Source organism: Pecten maximus, chromosome 9 (assembly GCF_902652985.1).
Source record: "Pecten maximus chromosome 9, xPecMax1.1, whole genome shotgun sequence".
Taxonomy (NCBI): Eukaryota; Metazoa; Mollusca; class Bivalvia; order Pectinida; family Pectinidae; genus Pecten; species Pecten maximus.
The window spans coordinates 19,468,309-19,487,538 of NC_047023.1; the positions used below are offsets into that span (position 1 = coordinate 19,468,309).

At 34.6% G+C, this 19,230-nt stretch overlaps 1 protein-coding gene across 6 annotated transcripts in view; it reads left to right on the forward strand.

Annotated features, from left to right (window-relative positions):
* The window catches only part of LOC117335052 (semaphorin-2A-like), a 123,461-nt gene that overhangs the window by 86,929 nt on the left and 17,302 nt on the right, over window positions 1–19,230 (forward strand). For all 6 annotated transcript variants that reach the window (XM_033894973.1, XM_033894972.1, XM_033894968.1 and 3 more), the window contains 5 exons: window positions 14,985–15,099; window positions 15,913–15,958; window positions 16,591–16,662; window positions 17,213–17,326; window positions 19,099–19,192. In XM_033894973.1, coding sequence (XP_033750864.1) covers window positions 14,985–15,099; window positions 15,913–15,958; window positions 16,591–16,662; window positions 17,213–17,326; window positions 19,099–19,192 — 441 coding nt within the window. The remainder of the gene's footprint in view (window positions 1–14,984; window positions 15,100–15,912; window positions 15,959–16,590; window positions 16,663–17,212; window positions 17,327–19,098; window positions 19,193–19,230) is intronic.

The following is a 19,230-nucleotide window of genomic DNA, read 5'->3' on the forward strand; positions in this document are numbered from 1 at the left end:
ATGTATGGAGAAATAAGATAGGAGTTTTGAACAATAAGAGCTGGGTTTGAAGTCTGCTTGATCATAATCTAATAATTTCATAAAATGCTGGCTGCATTCCTGTTGTATTAAATTCAATTTTTGTGAAATTACACCAAATTATTTCTGTCTTTCTCTCCCTATTTTCACAATAGTTTGCCCCAAAATGTAAGACAAGGAGAGTCTATCATGAAAATTTAGGGATGGGAGAATTGCCTTGGTGGGTGGGAGACCATAGTAACATGTAACGTGGTGTATTTCCACTGACGTAAAAAGTCTGTCTGCTATCCAGAATCAAAATCATTTCCACTACAGTAGTAGAAAATAATCTGAGAACAAACGTAGTAATCTAGCTGTTAATATATACTGTGATACCTTTTGTTCGTGGATAACATCACACAGGTAATTTGTCTGTGGTTCAAAGAACTTGTTATCAAGTGATACTGTCCAAGCCTGTTCTTCAGATGCAGTTTATGCTCAAATGCTGAAAATGATGAGCTGAAAAGAAACTAAATAAGCTCACAAATTAGATAGGTATGATAAAGAATCTACTGACATGTGAATATAATTTCTCCTTCGATAAATTGTTGTTTCTGAAAATGTACTGCGGCATGAAATGTTTGATGTCTGTCTGAGATTGTGGTATTCTATCTGTGCGACGGTTTTTGTCTGCACTTCCTCCAATCCAGTACTGGAGACATGCACAACAATACCATATTGTTAAAGTCGATAACAAGGTCTAGCTACTAGCTGTGCTTAATTTCACAACCTACCTTTAAACTTTATGCTGAAGTATACTACATCTGCCCTCCATTTGCTATTTCCTTTCTCATTGTGATAGTAGAAACTTTTACAATGGAAAGGGCAGAGATTTTAAAGCCATTATCAGAATACAAACCTTGTAAGATAATCACTCATTTGTATTAGAGGTGCAGAATGCATCAATGCCATGTGTTTCTTGTTGCTTGCTTTTGGAGTTGAGAATGATTGTGTTGCTAAGGTTACGGTGGTGATGATTCTGTTGCCAATGGTATACATGTTGATATGGTAGTTTATAAAAAGGAATTGATCTTATTCATCAAGGGTTGGTGGATTAGATACATGGCATGTATAGTTATAGAAGTAGCTGGTAGAGAAGACAATGTTTTGAGTTCTGTCCTTGTAGGCCCCTATAGTTTTATCAGTGCTCTTTGACATCAGGAGATTTGTTGACTTAAGTTTTGAATAGAAAAATATCATTCTTAAGGAACTTTCCTTAAATTCTGTAATGCTTTCCTATGAAAAAGCTGTAAGTTAAGGAATTTCCATAATTAGGTCAAGGAATTTCTGTAAGTTTCCCTAGTTAAGGAACAAGGATGAAATTGGGCCACGGGTTATAAAGTACATACAAAATATATGAGGAGCGCCATTGTCATCCTATCTATTATATCATAGCCTGTCTTATATTAGCTTTGGTGCTGGAACATTCATCTTGAATAAAATTTTAATATAAAATCATTTTGTGATGTTTGAAATCACATAGAAAATTTCCAGCATTCTCATTTTAGCACTTACCAGTAGATGTATTTCAAAAGAGTATTTTCTTGGTAGGTTATGTGTAGGTGTCTGCAATCGGATAAAATCACAAACTGAGTAACTCTTCATAGCTGATCACAGAAAAAAAAATCTAACATAAACAATTGAAATACAAGGAATTTCAGATAGAGAATTGATGACACGTCACCGAAAAGGATTCTGGCATATGATGCATTTAGCACATCAGATTCTAGCTGCAGTGTTGGAACATGTTTTCAACAAGGCTGAGAAATGGAATATGTCTTACCAGAGTTTTCACAGAAGTTCGTTATCAGAGGTCTGTACGATAAGAAAATTGTTGGAACTACTGCTAGATGTAGAAATAAATGGCATTTTAGGAGTAGCTGGAAAATTTACCAAAGGTTTACAAACATTTTAAGGCTATACTCTTCATTGGTGTTGTAGGATGTTGCAAATTATGAAATTGGATTTGAGGAGGAAAAATAACTGTAACAGACTAACAGAAAAAGTCCTTAGTAAAACAATGATCTTCTCAACTTATTTTATGACATAGTTATCCTGAATTTTTATTGGAAAGGCAAGTAGATTTTCAACATTTTCAAATTACTCATGGTTTCCAAAAACTTTGAAACAAGAAATGTTTCTTTGAAATGTTATTTCTAGTATATCAGAAGGGTATATTGACCTGAGTGACTTCGGGGGAGGATGTTCATGGTCTTGGTGGTTGTGATGGAATTCGGCCAGAATTAGCCTAGACTTTACAGCCCTGATAAAAGCTTGTTTATCATTCTGGACATATAACATTATTTTGTGGGATAAGAAAGCCTGATACTGTAGATGTAATATAACAGGTCTGACCTTTAGCATGTAGATTTGGGTGTTATTGTTAATCAGTGTGTACAGGTAGCTAACGAGTCTGGAGACACAAGAACAGCCTGTTGTCTCACACCTTCAGGTAACGATGCTGTTTGGTGTTTATTCAGGAATCCCTATTGGCATTGCCTACATATCAGCAGGATAAGAATCCTCGTATCATGCACCCTATATCTACACCATGGAGCAAGATCTAACTGTGCTGCCCATTCTCTACGGTCTCAGCAGATTGCCGGAAATTTTCTACATTATTTAGCCATTACTTGATATTAAGCCAAGCATTTCTGTGCCTAGTCCTACAGCAAGGATATATTTTATGATGACTTTAAAGACATTATTTACAAATCTAATTATTCTTTTTATTTCTAAAAGACAGACAAAATAATTTGCCGAAACTTTAATGCTTAATTGTAACTATATATATATTAATATCTAAAAAGGCATCAACGTTTATTCGATATGAAGTATTAAAACATCACTCTAAGTAGGTTTATTTGAAACATGTCTGAGGAATTTAGAGGACAATAATGTGTACATCCTGCAATTTGTGTGGTACATAGATGAATTAATCCTGGCTACAATTATATGTAGTCAGCAAGAACAAGGAGATAAAAATATATAGAAGTAAGATTCTCATGAAGAGTATACCTTTGTGTTCGTCAAGGAAGAACTGCTCAGGAAGCTTTATCACATAGAAATTATAATAGGCAAACGTACCTCCTAAAGTCAATGGATAACAGAGAAATAGGGCATCCAACCAAAATTTTGTAATGTAATTGTCAAATGATACATCATAGCATGACCTGGGGTGACCTTTAATGGCAGATTGAGTACAAATGTTAAATGTTAATATCAGACCGAGATATACAAAATAAAAGCTGTGTGAGAGTGTATTTGTAAGTCAGAGAGTTAATAGAATATCTGATGTATCCGTCCCAAGTTATATTAACTTAAATTAACTCTTGGCTTATAATAAATTACAATCATGTTTAAATAAGTCCTCTCAGCAAAAGAGGTGGTCCAACTTTTTCGGTTGGCCTGTATTTCAATCCTACAATGAAAATAATGCCTTTACGCTACAGATATGGCCGCACTCTAATGTAATACGTTCCATACATCAAAGGCTGACATGAAACTCCCAATATGGAAATTTGTTTTTCTGGTTGGTAATTGCAGGGCAAAAAACTAGAAGGTTCACTAGACTTTGCTGTTAGACTCTAATTTGACAGTGACATCTAACTGAATATATATCAGCAAATTTGGTGTATGGTTGCTTTATAAAATCACTGTATATTTTGTCTATGCTTCAAATCCATGCATTTATTGAAGTGCAATCACACAATAGATGTTTGAAAAAACCGAGAGAATACCAACACTAATGACCAAACCATCTTTCTAACTCAAGATTGGTAGGACAAGGGTAAAATACATACAAAATATAGATTTGTATATAGAGCCATGAACAAGTACACAGAGAATAAGACCAGGTGTTTCAGAAGGGTAAGCATCTTCAGCTTCATCAGCGACACCGCCATACAAATCTAAGTCAAAGCATAGCAACAATCATCAAACATGTCTGACTTCAAGGGGGGGGGGGGGGGGGGGGGTTATAACGTCAGCCAATTAGTGAATCATGTCTGCCTTGGAAGTAATAGAATTATCCTGGGCCTGAATCCTTGTAACTCTGGATCTGACAATCATAAATCTTCATCACAAACCAATAGTAAAGGAATGTTTGATGTCCAGAGGCAGGATATTCTGGTCTAACATCTTAAGTTTTACAAAGGATAACTGTTCTGTAATAATCCACATGCTAATGACCTAAATGAAGCACATTCCCGAGGAATTGATGATAGCACCAAGTACATCTCTAACTTTTGATCAGAGTGGTTTGGTTCTCGTTGCCTTGGTCTTCTTAAATCAGTGGTGTAATTATATTCGGTATGGTTATCAAGGTTATCATCAACTATTAAACGTGAACACTACATAGATATAAAATGACTCCCCACACCTAAGACATATTTTTGGTGGAGTAAAATCTTTTACAATTGACCCCACTGAAGGATGGCTTGACTTGCCTGCCAATTCTGGATGGCCTTTGTGTATGTAATGCAGACTGACGTCCACCTTTAATGATGGCCTGTTGGAAAAGATTCTTGGGGTATATTTTCAATAATGGGATGATAGCATGTCTAGGTGTATTTTGTCTGTGGTAAATCAATTATATTTGCACTTGGTGTGAGTGTAAGTATCCCAGACTGGTACCCAGTGTAGACATTATGACCCCCTCCCAAACCACAACAGGATCAGAAATTTTTAAACAGAAGCATCGAGACCTGCAGGCAGGACAGACCCCGAAAACCTTGTGTTCTATTAGCATAAGTACAATTACAGGAATAGCTGTGTAATCAAATGTCATGACCGTGTAGCCAAGTATTAAATAAAACTTTCAATGATTTCAATTTGAAAATTTTCCTTTATATTCTCATGAGTTTGTTGTTATTAAAAAATAGAATTTCTATGTGTCAGTGTAATAATGTGGAATTTGATATATTATATTAATTAAATGATTTGATGTACCACTCACCTAATGTAGGCTTGTGACGTCAAATTCTGTTTGATTGATCCTATAATAAATATACCCTAGTTCTCTTGCTGAAGTGAAATGGAATATATATAATAAGTTCAAAGGATAAATGTTTTATACACTAATAGAAGAGGAAGTAAATGCTGACAATATTGTATTCAGCCTTTGTACTTTGATGATTAACTATAGCTTGGCATTCACACAAGTGGCACCAGTATATTAGCCATGGGTACATCATGTTGTACATGGGACAATGAAACTTTCTCATCAAGGAAAGGAAACAGTGGTTTTTCTGGTAGATAAATCAAGAGGGTGCTAAACTTCACTTTCCTTGCATCTGATGAAAGCGTTTGGGAACCACAAAAGACATCTTCAACTAATAAGAGTGTGCAGACCTGTACCACCAGGCATCTGAACACTGTAGGATCACTGCCCAGCAGCCCTAGAGGTTTATAGATTGCCCTCCTTCTTATCTAACAACACCAGTGGCTCTTTAATTAGCCCATCTTTTCACAGTCAATTGGGTTCATGATCTGGAAATGTCTTAGGAATTCAAAGATACTGGTATCTAGATTTAGGGTGATATACTCTCGGTAGAGTTTTGATCACCGACCCTTCACATTGACATCGGTCCTCCTATCTGTAAAATCGTACATGCATTTACAGATATACATGAACATTACTGACAGTTGAAATATGCTAAGTAGCTAACAGGTGATGTATTTGATTCGAAAAATATGTTTATGAATGATCTTCATGTGTATTCTTGTTAACTTGTAAGTAATCTGGCCTCGGTCAAATATAAATTGTTTTAAATTGCAGAGGGTGAAGATTAGGTTACTAAATACTGGAGTACTTGGTGATATTTGAGATATTGTTAATTTATGGCCCAGTTAGATACTTACCTAAAAGTACACAATACACATAAAGCTTGTGTCTGTAGTAGATCAAATAAAAAGACATATTTGATATCCTTCTGTTGTTTTCTAATACCCAATGCCTTCATTGTTTGTTTTTTTTTCATTCTTTAAATTCCTACTATTCCCATGGATGAACACAACACTATTGATATTCCTCTTTGTATCAAGTCAATAATAAGATTTTTACACTGGGATTGAGTTTTGTTAACAATTTGTGGCTTTTGTTCATTCAGTACCATTAGTGCCGCTTTTTTCCTGATGTTACCATGACAACAAAAGTACTGATTATAGGACATAAAAGTGGAGACATGTTCTCAATTAGTATCACTTATGGCATGCTTCCGCATGTTACAATGACAATAAACAACCAGGAAATTTTGTTTATGTCAAGTCCTTTGTATAAATCAATATAGGACTGGTGTTAACCAATGTCTTTAGTGTCTAGAACAATACTCTCCAGATCATTAAAATAATGTAACACGGGCAATATTATGTTGAGGGCCTGGTGTTGTGAAACAGTTCTACAATGGCAGAAGATGAAAATTATAATAGATTTCTTCTCTAATGTTGTTATGGAAATTTATGGCTCTAAAATGAAATTAAACCCAGAGATTGAAAGGGGTTTCTCAGCCTTGTTGAGAGGCCTGCAGGCACCAAAGCCTTGACATGGACAATACCACCGTGATGGTTGTCCCAACTGTCTCTCTGCAGGGACATAGCCACTGATGTCTGCGATCATGAGTCATTCTGTAAATGTATTGTTCTCTTCATTACCATTTACACGACCAACTTGAGATTGTCTCCTTTTTTCTGAAAGGAAATGCAAACCTCTGAACCTTAATGGTTGCTAATCACTCCCATTTTCATTAGTTGAAGAGCTTTTTACACAGAAATACCCAAAGATCACACGATTCTATCAATAAAGCAGTGTACATTGAGCTATTTATAGAATACATTTTTCTAAAAGAAAAATCAATCACAAAATTGACTGTCAGATTACTGTTGAACATGATTGATATCATTTGTTTTTAAATTCATTTTTAAATCTAATCCAGCAGTCTTCTATAGGAATTAAAGATGAAAAATCTTATGAATGATTTCCAGCTAGCTTAAGCAATGAAAAATGCACCAAAATGCACAGAAAAAATTCATGGAATATTATCATAATACAAATAAAAATGACATTAGGTATTGATAAGTTATTAGTCAGCCTTACATTTCTGAAAGGATCATATATAACTATGATACAACATTGCAGCTTAATATCAAACAGACTTGTAAAGAAAGGAATTATGATTATGATATTTGAATTTGTCAATAAAGGATGAGTTGTATGAGAAAGTTTATAAATATTTTAAAGTATTTATGTGTGTTGATCAAGGCTGATGATGTATCAATAAATCATTGCAGGAACGGATGGGCTGGACATGCTAATCTCTGTACAATACATCCATGTTTTATGACACAAAGCCTGATTAGACCTGGACAATGCTTACACAATTTTAGTGGCTCAAAACTTGAGAGCTTTGTAGTGTGTACAGGATATGGTTATCCCCTAGTCTGTGGATGTTAGAGAATGTCATGATTTTACTGAACATCCATCAACACCAAACCAGAACAAAAATACAGCTATAAAAACAACACTTATCCTACTTCTATAGAAAGGTCCCTGTCTTCAGTCCACATCAAGATCAGGTTTATGTGGACATTTATTCTATTATAGCCATCTTTATATTGCAGTATCACAATGCACTAGATTGTAGTACTGATGGCAGGCAAGCTGACTGAAGCTCCTATTTACAAATGGTGGTGATGGACTGTGAATTCAGGCAAAAAGAGTGGTGCTCATCAAGAGTTTCGCGGATCTTGATTCAAATCTTGATAAGATGTCAGACTTTTTATCACCAATCAACTCATTTTGCATAAGTCATGAATAATGGTCTGGTGTGTGCGATTTTAATTTGTTTTCATCATCAGAAAAACAAATTCAATTAATTTTGACACTTTTGATAAATGTATTTGAAATACCACGTTTTGGCAAATTAAACTTGAATTGTCACTAATGTGTTACTTTGAATATGAATGACTGGAAATCAAAGTTTTTATATGTTAAGGGTATGCATTATTGTGGTTTTACTGTAAAAATCTTGTGAGACTGTTAGCGGTATGTTGCAGCGCCTGGGATTCTTTGTACCGTATTTCACACAATATCACAGTGCCCTCATGGATACCTATACCTGCAGCTTTGATGTTTAGACTGTAAATGGGTACCCATAATGGACCGGTATATCTGTCAATTACTCAAGATTTCTTGATTATTTAAGTGGAATTTTCAAAATAATCACAAACATTCAACATTTGTTATCACATTTTTTTCTTGAGGTCCAAAGTGCTAGCTATTTTAGAATAAACACTAGAGTTAAACAGATTTTAGACTTTGGACTCAGGCATAGATGACAATACAGCTGTAGTTTTTTTTCTGCTATATACATCTGTTATTTTATAAACATGCCAGTCATGAGAAATGTTTTTTCACCAAATGAATTCAAGCACATACATCAGTGGTATTTTGTGCAGAATTTCGGTATCAACACCTATTTGTTACTTCCCAAACATTATGTAATTTGACTCAAGTAGATACTATCATACAGAATTTTTAAACAAACTTATGATTGAAATTGGCTTAAATTTCATAACAACTAGCTGTGTCCTGTCTGATATTGATCTGGCTGTTTTATATTGTGTGACAAGATATCATATGGATGGTAAAATGCCAGATACTCATGTACATATATATAAAGTACATCGCCCTGGTTACATCATAATGGATGCATTACCCTGGTTACATCATCACGGATGTCAGTCTGAATGTCAACAAAGACATTATATATCATACTATAAACTACTGTAATATCTTCATGATGAATCTATAATAACATAAAAAAGCTTTAAAACTAATTAGCTATTTTAATATTTATCTGTATTGAAAAAAGTGTAAGGGTTTAACTTTCATTTTACAAGTTATATGGTTTGAAGTATTTGTAAGCAGTTTTAAATTAGCAAATATACTGGAACATTTTTCAAATTATGTATGTTAAATTTGATACTTGAAAATAATTTCAGCAAAAAAAACTAGAAATGAAACATTTGGCTTGACACCAGCATTATGGTATGATAGGAATAATTGGACCGATTGCTCCAGTCATTAAATTACCTTATCAAATTGTAACTGTACAATTACTTGAAACATATTTGAGTAATGAATATGAAATATGTACTCTTGAGCTATTAAATGTAGATGAAGTCATATTAGAGAAATTTTGCCTCTTCAGCAAATGCACATGTTTCAGAACAATTTATTTGTAATCGTGTCTCTGGCCTTTAGTTTGCCAATTGTGAAGTTCTAAAGGCAAAAAGTCATCTATTCAAATTGAAATAATTTGTCTGAAATGTTTCCTATGCATAATGTTTTATTATGACAAAAACAACAAGGGCTATTTTCAGTTATTATTTTAACAATTCATTATGTGCGGGATGTACATTTCAATGTGTAAAGGTTATTTTATTTACCACTGGCATTTCCTTGTTGGCATCCTGCAAAAATGATAAGTCCTGAACTCATTTTGAAAGAAAAAAAACTATATGACAGTCCCATTATCCATTCTAATCCAATAGCCAAGTTTCATCTCTAATATCGGACAACTTTTAGGACTTAGCATGTTGGTGAGAGTAATGTTGTAATCCAATACCCAGTGTGGCACTGACACATTGACCAAAGAAAAATAATTCAGTTGGAGACGGCATACTGCAAAAATAATTACACTTTTTAATCAAACACTCTTTAAATTGCTACCTTACACAACAGTTGGATTGGCCAAGGAGCCAAAATACACAAGTATTATTAGTAGAAATGGAATTGCAAGATTATGTTGGATTTACAGAATTCCAAAGAACTCAAAGGTCAGATTATACAAGTTTCAATAGAAATGGAGTTGCAAGATTATGCTGGATTATACAGGATTCCAAAGAACTCGAGGGTCAAATTAGACAAGTTCCATTGTAATTGGTAACCCACTGGGGCGTAGAAGACAGGTTCATAATGTATTGGTAACTGCATGGTTGGCCGTTTATTAATTGTTATGTTCAATCAAGCATGACATTTCGCTCCAGAGCTAAAGATATATCTGAAGTAAACAGATGCTGCTGGAACCATAAAACCTCTTTAAATGTCAGCAAAAGGTCTTCAATTCATCTTAGTTATCTATGTTTTTCTAAGACAACGTTAGTATTGATCAAAATATAATCAATTTCGCTTACTGATTGACAATCAAACGGCTATAAATAGAAACTCTTAAGGTAATGACTCCATAAATTGAATCCCGCTTTAATTGTAGCACCTAAAGATAATGAACAGAGCGATAGCACTCATTTAGAACAATTCTACAGGAAACCTATCCCAGTTGTATTTTAATAGATGTTTTCTGACAACCTCGGGTAGAACAAGCCACACCCTATAATGTACATCCTGATAGTAAATGTTAAGTTAATATAAACGTGTGTATCAAGTAAAAGTGTACAATATACACTACAGTTACCAGAAGCAGTTAGGAAGTCGCACAGGAAATGAGGCAGCTTCGCGTAGAAACTAGGGTCATCTTCAAAGGAAGTGCATGCTAGTGCATGCGATCATACCTTATTTTTGCTGTACATGTCTTACAAACCACAGGCAAATCAAAAGGGGAAATTCTAAATCATTCAGTATTACTTTGAAGTTTTTCCTGTTGTGATGTTACTGACATGGGTTAGCACCTTCCCCTACAGGTAGAAACGACTTGTCCATTCTCCACCTTATACATGTAGATGACATGTTTATCTTATGAATGATTCGCCACCCACCGATCTGCTGAGAAATCTCTGGGATCTTTATTTAACAAAAACAAATTTGTGACTACAAGGTGGAGATTGAATGTTTATATACCCTACATGTAATGTAAGAGATGTTTACTTTTGAGAGTCAAATGAAATGTTAAGGGGGGGGAGGTGTTTTTCACACGAATGCTGTTTGGCCAAATCAAAGACATGTTTATGTTGTATTCTATTCTGCGTGTCCTTACCCTACAGAACTATGTAGTATACTTAGGTGGTAATGTTATGTACAAGTTGGTCGTAAAGTTTGTGATGATTTTACCAGTTATGACCAACTAACACCTCTGAATAGACCAAAACAAGTCAGTTTACTTATGGTCTGTTGCAATTAGTCTATGTTCAATGCTAATTTTCTTCACTACCAGAACGCCAAAGTTAATTTTGATAAGGAAAACATTTATGTATCCACAGGATACAATGCACAAAACATATGTTACTGTGTAATTTGTTAACTGAGACCAGACCACATTACAGTGTGAACTGTGATAACCCCACAGGGTCGCACCATGTAACTACTGTAGAGAGGACAATTATACATTCTGAGTTTGTCCTATAGGCCTCACACCATGTAGCTACTGTAGAGACGGCAATTGTACGTTCTGACTTTGTCCTATAGGCCTCACACCATGTAACTGCTGTGTAGAGGGCAATTGTACGTTCTGACTTTGTCCTATAGGCCTCACACCATGTAACTACTGTAGAGAGGGCAATTGTACGTTCTGACTTTGTCCTGTAGGCCTCACACCATGTAACTACTGTAGAGAGGGCAATTGTACATTCTGAGTTTGTTCTATAGGCCTCACACCATGTAACTACTGTAGAGAGGGCAATTGTACGTTCTGAGTTTGTCCTATAGGCCTCACACCATGTAGCTACTGTAGAGACGGCAATTATACGTTCTGAGTTTGTCCTATAGGCCTCACACCATGTAACTACTGTAGAGACGGCAATTGTATGTTCTGAGTTTGTCCTATAGGCCTCACACCATGTAACTACTGTAGAGACGGCAATTGTACATTCTGAGTTTGTCCTATAGGCCTCACACCATGTAGCTACTGTAGTGAGGGCAATTGTATGTTCTGAGTTTGTCCTATAGGCCTCACACCATGTAACTACTGTAGAGAGGGCAATTGTATGTTCTGAGTTTGTCCTATAGGCCTCACACCATGTAACTACTGTAGAGAGGGCAATTGTACATTCTGAGTTTGTCCTATAGGCCTCACACCATGTAACTACTGTAGAGAGGGCAATTGTACATTCTGAGTTTGTCCTATAGGCCTCACACCATGTAACTACTGTAGAGACGGCTATTGTATGTTCTGAGTGTGTCCTATAGGCCTCACACCATGTAACTACTGTAGAGAGGGCAATTATACGTTCTGAGTTTGTCCTATAGGCCTCACACCATGTAACTACTGTAGAGACGGCAATTGTATGTTCTGACTTTGTCCTATAGGCCTCACACCATGTAACTACTGTAGATACGGCAATTATACATTCTGAGGTTGTCCTATAGGCCTCACACCATGTAACTACTGTAGAGACGGCAATTATACATTCTGAGGTTGTCCTATAGGCCTCACACCATGTAACTACTGTAGAGACGGCAATTGTATGTTCTGAGTTTGTCCTATAGGCCTCACACCATGTAACTACTGTAGATACGGCAATTGTACATTCTGAGTTTGTCCTATAGGCCTCACACCATGTAACTACTGTAGAGAGGGCAGTTATACGTTCTGAGTTTGTCCTATAGGCCTCACACCATGTAACTACTGTAGAGACGGCAATTGTATGTTCTGACTTTGTCCTATAGGCCTCACACCAATTGAGGATAATAGTGTGGATAATTTTATATCGTACAATTGTCATGTACATGTATGAAACACTCTCCTGTACAGATATGTAATTGTTTAATGATATATATATTGTATACCTATAGGCCTTAGGGCTTTTGGTAAATAAAGAACTTGAACCATGTAGCTACTGTAGAGAGGGCAATTATACGTTCTGAGTTTGTCCTATAGGCCTCACACCATGTAACTACTGTAGAGAGGGCAATGGTACATTCTCAGTTTGTCGTATAGGCCTTACACCATGTAACATTCCCATTAGACCCTAGGCTGCACACCACATAACTACTGTTAGAGGGCAATGGTACATTCCCAATTGGCCTATCAATTAGGGCCCTTAAAGGCCTCATCCCAGGGTCAATCTATCTAACTAATGTTTAAAGGTCAATATTGCATTCACAGTGGTCTCAGATCTAGCTAGAGGGTCAATAGAATTACTCTGTAGAGGCCAGCTTTCCAACAGGGCCACTCCTTAGAGGGCAATGGTAAATTTCCCAGTAGGCACTGTAAGTAACTTGGTGTATCACTATGGCTACATCACTACATGACATGAGATGTTTTTCAGTATGAATAACCTAGTTTACTTATTTCTTGGTCAATTTTGACGATATGCCCTAAAAACATATAAAAAAGTTAATAGTCATGGAAAACCAATAAAATATGCAAAAGGCCAAATTGATTGCACAATCGATGGCAATTTTCTTTTTAATGTTGTCGAATAAACAGCTATTCATATAAAAAAAAATTAAAAAATAGTGATTTCTTTGAGTATAAGAAATATATCTTGACTTGCTGTAAGAATTGGTGCCTTCAAGTCTGAGAGTTGTACTGTAATGCTGGGTTATCTCCCCTGTTATTAAAATCGGAAAATTGGAGAATACTGGTTTAAATTAATGTGTCCTAGATTTGATAAGAAATTTTATGTGTAAACTTTGTGAGAAAGAAAAGTGTGTGACTTGTTACTTGATTGTACTGATTAGTCATAGCAGCAGCAAACCTCATCACCGTGGTTATAAGGCTGCCATGACATCAGGTGTCACCTCAGGCAACACATCTTAGCAACACACTTCATACAGAAATGGATGATTAACCGACATGTATCTTCATGTGTACACATACCTGCATCAGGCCATTAGGGATTGTATTGAGCATAAACCATGCCATAGGGCACTATAAAAAGTCAGCATGTCCTTGAATACTAAAGAGATTGGTACTTCTTCGCTGTTAATAACAGCAACCAACCTATAACTTTAATAGAATTTAAAAGGCAATCAACTAGCATCCAGTTGTCTTCCAAGATAACCTACTGAGACTGACCTTAAGTTATAAGGCAGCAATATCTGTATAACCATGATAAACTTCACTGGCTTTCAGGCTGACTCGTGTAAGATCTCGAACATAATTTGTATAAGAGTTACCTCCCTTAACAATATATTCTCCCTTACACATCATTTCAAAGGTTTGTGTTTGAAAATAATCTTTAGGATGTATGTATGCTTATGCATCATACATGTGATGATAGATAATAGTAGTATTTATTTTTTGATTTATTTATTTACTAAAATTGTATTACATCTATTAGTTGTTATTACAGATACTTGAAGGTAGCATATATCCTTAACCCTTACTACTTTGGTGTATGAGGGATATGTGATGCTAGGGATGCAAAATTGTAGATGTTTAAGATGTTAGATGATAAGTTTGGGTGACAAGAATAACTTAAAGCCCAGAGAAATGGGATTCCTGAAATGCTCCACATTTTCTTACGCAAGAAAAACAAGGAGACTATTTCTATCATTCAGAGCATTTCTCTCACTGTATTAGCAGCATTTCTCTCACTATAATGTGTTTTTTTAACCAGGCCAACCAGAACGCTGCTGTAGTCTTCATAAAAAATTGTCTTATGAGAGGTTCTTGAAGACCTATTTCTTCCCCTTATCCAGTATTCAACCTACAATTTATTTTCATGAGTCCTCTTCAAATGTATTGCTAAAAACAATAAGTACATCCCACTTTGTTAAATTAAGGTATTTCAAGAAATTTTGTGAGTCCTGTAAAAGTTTTTTGAGTACAGGAATCAGGTCTCACCTGTAAATTCATTACTGTTTATCACTGTTTTTGTACCTATTCTTACACTATTTAACAGAAACAAGTCATTATGATGTACAGAACTCTACCAGGTACCAAATTCTATTGCTGTAACACAAATTGAAAATGCAGCTTGAAATTGAAAAGTATAATAATAGTCTTTTTTTCATTATGTCATTTCAGATTTGAAAGTGGAGACATCTCAGGAGTTTGAGACTGATCCAATGACACCAGAGAAATTGTATTACCGATATTTACATATAGACGAAGCGTCTAATTCATTATTTGTAGGGGCCATGTAAGTATTTGTATTTTCTTTACCTGACTTTTACTAGAAATTTAAATGCTATTTCAATAGTAGGAAAAGGTAAATAAAATCTACCTTAGGTTAAGATTTACATATTAAGTGTTCATATTCAGTAGCTCCATCAACTTGACTTTAGCACCAGAAAACCTATAAAGATGATTGAGTACTTGAATCTTGAACTATATTTATAAAGAATGTGTGTCACCTCGAGTTAAATGCGAGTTGAAGTCATTTATCACACATCTACAATGTGGTGGATCATGTATCACTATATGGTTCTCTGTGACATAACCGCTCTTATCACAAAAGACGATAATCTTATACACTACAGTATTAGGATGTTTTTCATCAGTTTCTTAAAAGGTAAAAGATATTTAAAAAGTAGGACAAGCTGTGAGTTACTCACATACTTCCTTGTTATAAATATAACTTTAAAAAGATTCAAGGATGTTTGGCCAGATGATCTCATAAGTTGTTTACCAATCATTTGACTATGACTCTGAAATCTAAATATATTGTTTTGTGTATACAATGATTCTGTCTTTAAATGATTTTGATAATATGTTAATAAGTACTTAAACAATACAATACCATGCACTGAAGTGTGTTATTATTTTCAGTTAAAAGCACAGTTGCTTAAAGTAAAATTTAAAAATCAAAGGTGAAAATAAAAACAAATAACCATTTCATGATATAGTGTAAGGTTTGGAGCAGAACGAATCTGACTGGTTTTAATATTACATGGGTTGTCTCCCTTAATGATGCTGTCCTATATTTTACTAATTGGCTCATCTTTCATTTCAGGAATCATATAATACGCTTGAATGTAGCCAATATATCAAATAAATATGTAAGTATATGATCTGATAAACAATGGTTTTAATCATAAATAATGTTAAGTGTGAATTCTTATTTTTGAAAGTTTTAAGTCTTAAATTCAAACATTTATATATTTGCCTGATATATGTTCATTATCTGTCTGTCCATCTGCCATACTTGTCTATCAGGATGGTTTCAAGAGCATTATATTTGTTCTACACTATGTATATATTTCATACCTATATTAGTGAAAATTCATACATGAAGAAATATGGAGTGTTAATTACAGTGACTTCTCAGGGAAATATTTGAAGACAATTTACTTTCCAATGCATAAAATAGGTTTCCAGTGCTAGATCATCACAAAATTTGGATCATATGTACTACCTGGAATGGTAGAATGTCACAAACTTAACAATATATCACCTGTATATTGACATCTCTCTTCTGTCAAGAAAAAAAAATGGAGCATACAATCTCCTGTACTATTTTATATCATCATCATCATCATCCTCAGAATCAGAATCATCAGAATCAGAATCAGAATCATCATCCTCAGAATCATCAGAATCAGAATCATCATCATCATCTTTGCTATCATCAACAGATATCATCATCATCATTTTGAAAAAAAATCTGATAACTGTGCTTTATGTTTTACAGGATCATTACAAGTTAAAAGTTAAAAGTACAGACTTACAAACAAGTTATTGTAAATATGATGCTAAACCTGAGGTGAGTTAAAACATTATCCAATGTAGTGTCCTTGATAAGAAAATATAAATTATATATTTATTGATTTAGTGATGCATTGTGTTCAGGTCATTACCTAATAATATCTAACCAGTTCTATGGATGAACAAATTGAAATAATCCCATCATCTTGTTGGAAAGTAAATAAGGGAAGCCATTTGGATAAATTCTGCATCACATACGTAATACAGTTAAACTTTGTTATCTGAAATTCTGATAAATCAAAGACTCTGCTTAACTCAAGGTAGAATTGAGTTTTGATGTTATAAATTCCATATAAAATGGACTTGTTACCTCGAATACTCAGAATATCTCTATGTTATTTCAGGACGCCACTAACTTGGAGATAACAAGATTTTACTGTATTTTTAATCTCATATAATGTTTTTAATTTCAACTCCTATTTATGGTAACTGCAAGTATATTTATTATAGATTAAATATTCCATTTCAATTAAGTAAACAATATTTATATTTGATATAATGTGTTACTTTATCAGACAATAATACCACTGGCTTGCTATATTTGACAGGTTCCAGATTGCCAGAATCATATTAGATATATAGAAAGATATATGACATCAGATCCAAACCAGATATATTTCTGTGGGACAGGTGCCATGCAGCCTATTGGCTACACCCTAAATGTAAGTCAGCTGGTATATCTGTTGGTCTTGTTTATGATTAAATGGAATAAGAATTAAGGATCTTCTGTAATAATAATTAAATTACTTGTAAAGTTTATAGTTTTATGGGGAAATGACAGAAATTTTACTTTTAAATGTGTAATTAAGTTGAGGCTGATTCATCAGAGAAGTGATTCAAATGTTAAAGAAGGAGGTTTTACTATTCGGTTTGATAGAAGAAAGTTATTAGAATTGAATTTTCATGAAGAAATAATTGAAGAAATAATTACGAAGTTGAATATTCAGAAGCTCACATGTACTGCGAAATTGATATGCTGTCTGTCTACCATCCGTCTAGCCATCCGCTTTCAGGAACAAAAGTGCAAAGGTTGTTACAACTGTATAAAGTGCTGTATGCATGAGTCCTTGGTATATTATGTTAGATGTTGTTTTTGCCCCAACCAATATTTATGTGTGAATGTCTGTACCTGTATCATAGTGACCCATCCACCTATACCACATGACCTCTGCGTGACCTCTGCACACAGATCTCGGCCAGTATACCTGAGTGGTGTTATAAGTATATATACAGGTGTTTCAGGTAGAGCAGTGCTCTTGATTTGTATCATACAAATACAGTATTCTCACACTTATTATATATCCCAGATTTATCAACAATATCAGTACCATTTCTAAGGTGTACTTCTATATGTGACCCTTGATTTAGTTAGTGGGGTAATTCCAGGCCTGGAAGCTATTGATATCACTAGCAGTATGATGCTGCAGAACTTGTGCAGTTTTTGTCAAGGGTTGTGTGTAGAAGTTAGTCCTGGAAATGATATCTTATATTGTCTCTATAATAATGCAGTTTACATGAATTAGTTCAAAATAATCCTTGGTAGATATTAATTTATTTCTATCAAGTAAAAATATGACTTAATGTATAATATGGGCATCAGTCCCTGAAGATATTTAATGAAACTTAATTTTATTGAATCTGACTTCATTCAAGGGCATTTTATTATTGTCAAGGCCTGTTAGCTACCCTTTATGGAATAAAGCATATATTCTTTAAAGTTACAGATAGCTTGCACATTGAATACTATGATTTATACAGACACAAGATTGAGCTTGGTTGAACATTATGATACAGACACAAGATTGAGCTTGGTTGAACATTATGATACAGACACAAGATTGCCCTTGGTTGAACATTTTGACACAGACATAAGATTGAGCTTGTTTGAACATTTTGATACAGAAACAAGATTACATGAGCTTGGTTGAACATTATGATACAGAAACAATATTGAGCTTGGTTGAACATTTTGATACAGACACAAGATTGTCCTTGGTTGAACATTATGATACAGAAACAAGATTGAGCTTGGTTGGATATTATGATACAGACAAGATTGTCCTTGGTTGAATATTTTGACACAGACACAAGATTGTCCTCGGTTGAACATTATGATACAGAAACAAGATTGTCCTTGGTTGAACATTTTGAAACAGAAACAAGATCGTCCTTGTTTGAACATTTTAACACAGACACAAGATTGTCCTTGGTTGAATATTATCATATAGACACAAGGTTGTACTTGGTTCAATATTTTGATACAGATTAAAAATAGTCTTTGAAGGATCCTGTATGATGTTAACAACACTTAACTTTTACTAGACCATCCCTCTGGTCAATGTATAGTACTGACTTTTACATAAGTTGTACACATTGTAAACCCTTTGATTTCCAGGAACAGTGTAATTCTAACCATGTTCACTTTCCATTTCAGATAGATGTGATGGAGACAAGTGATGATGCTGGAATCAGTGCTGAATCAATGTGTCCCAATGATCCATTCCAAAACTCCACAGCCCTTTATGTTGGTACGATCAATCTCCAGACATAAAATGTTCATTGACTA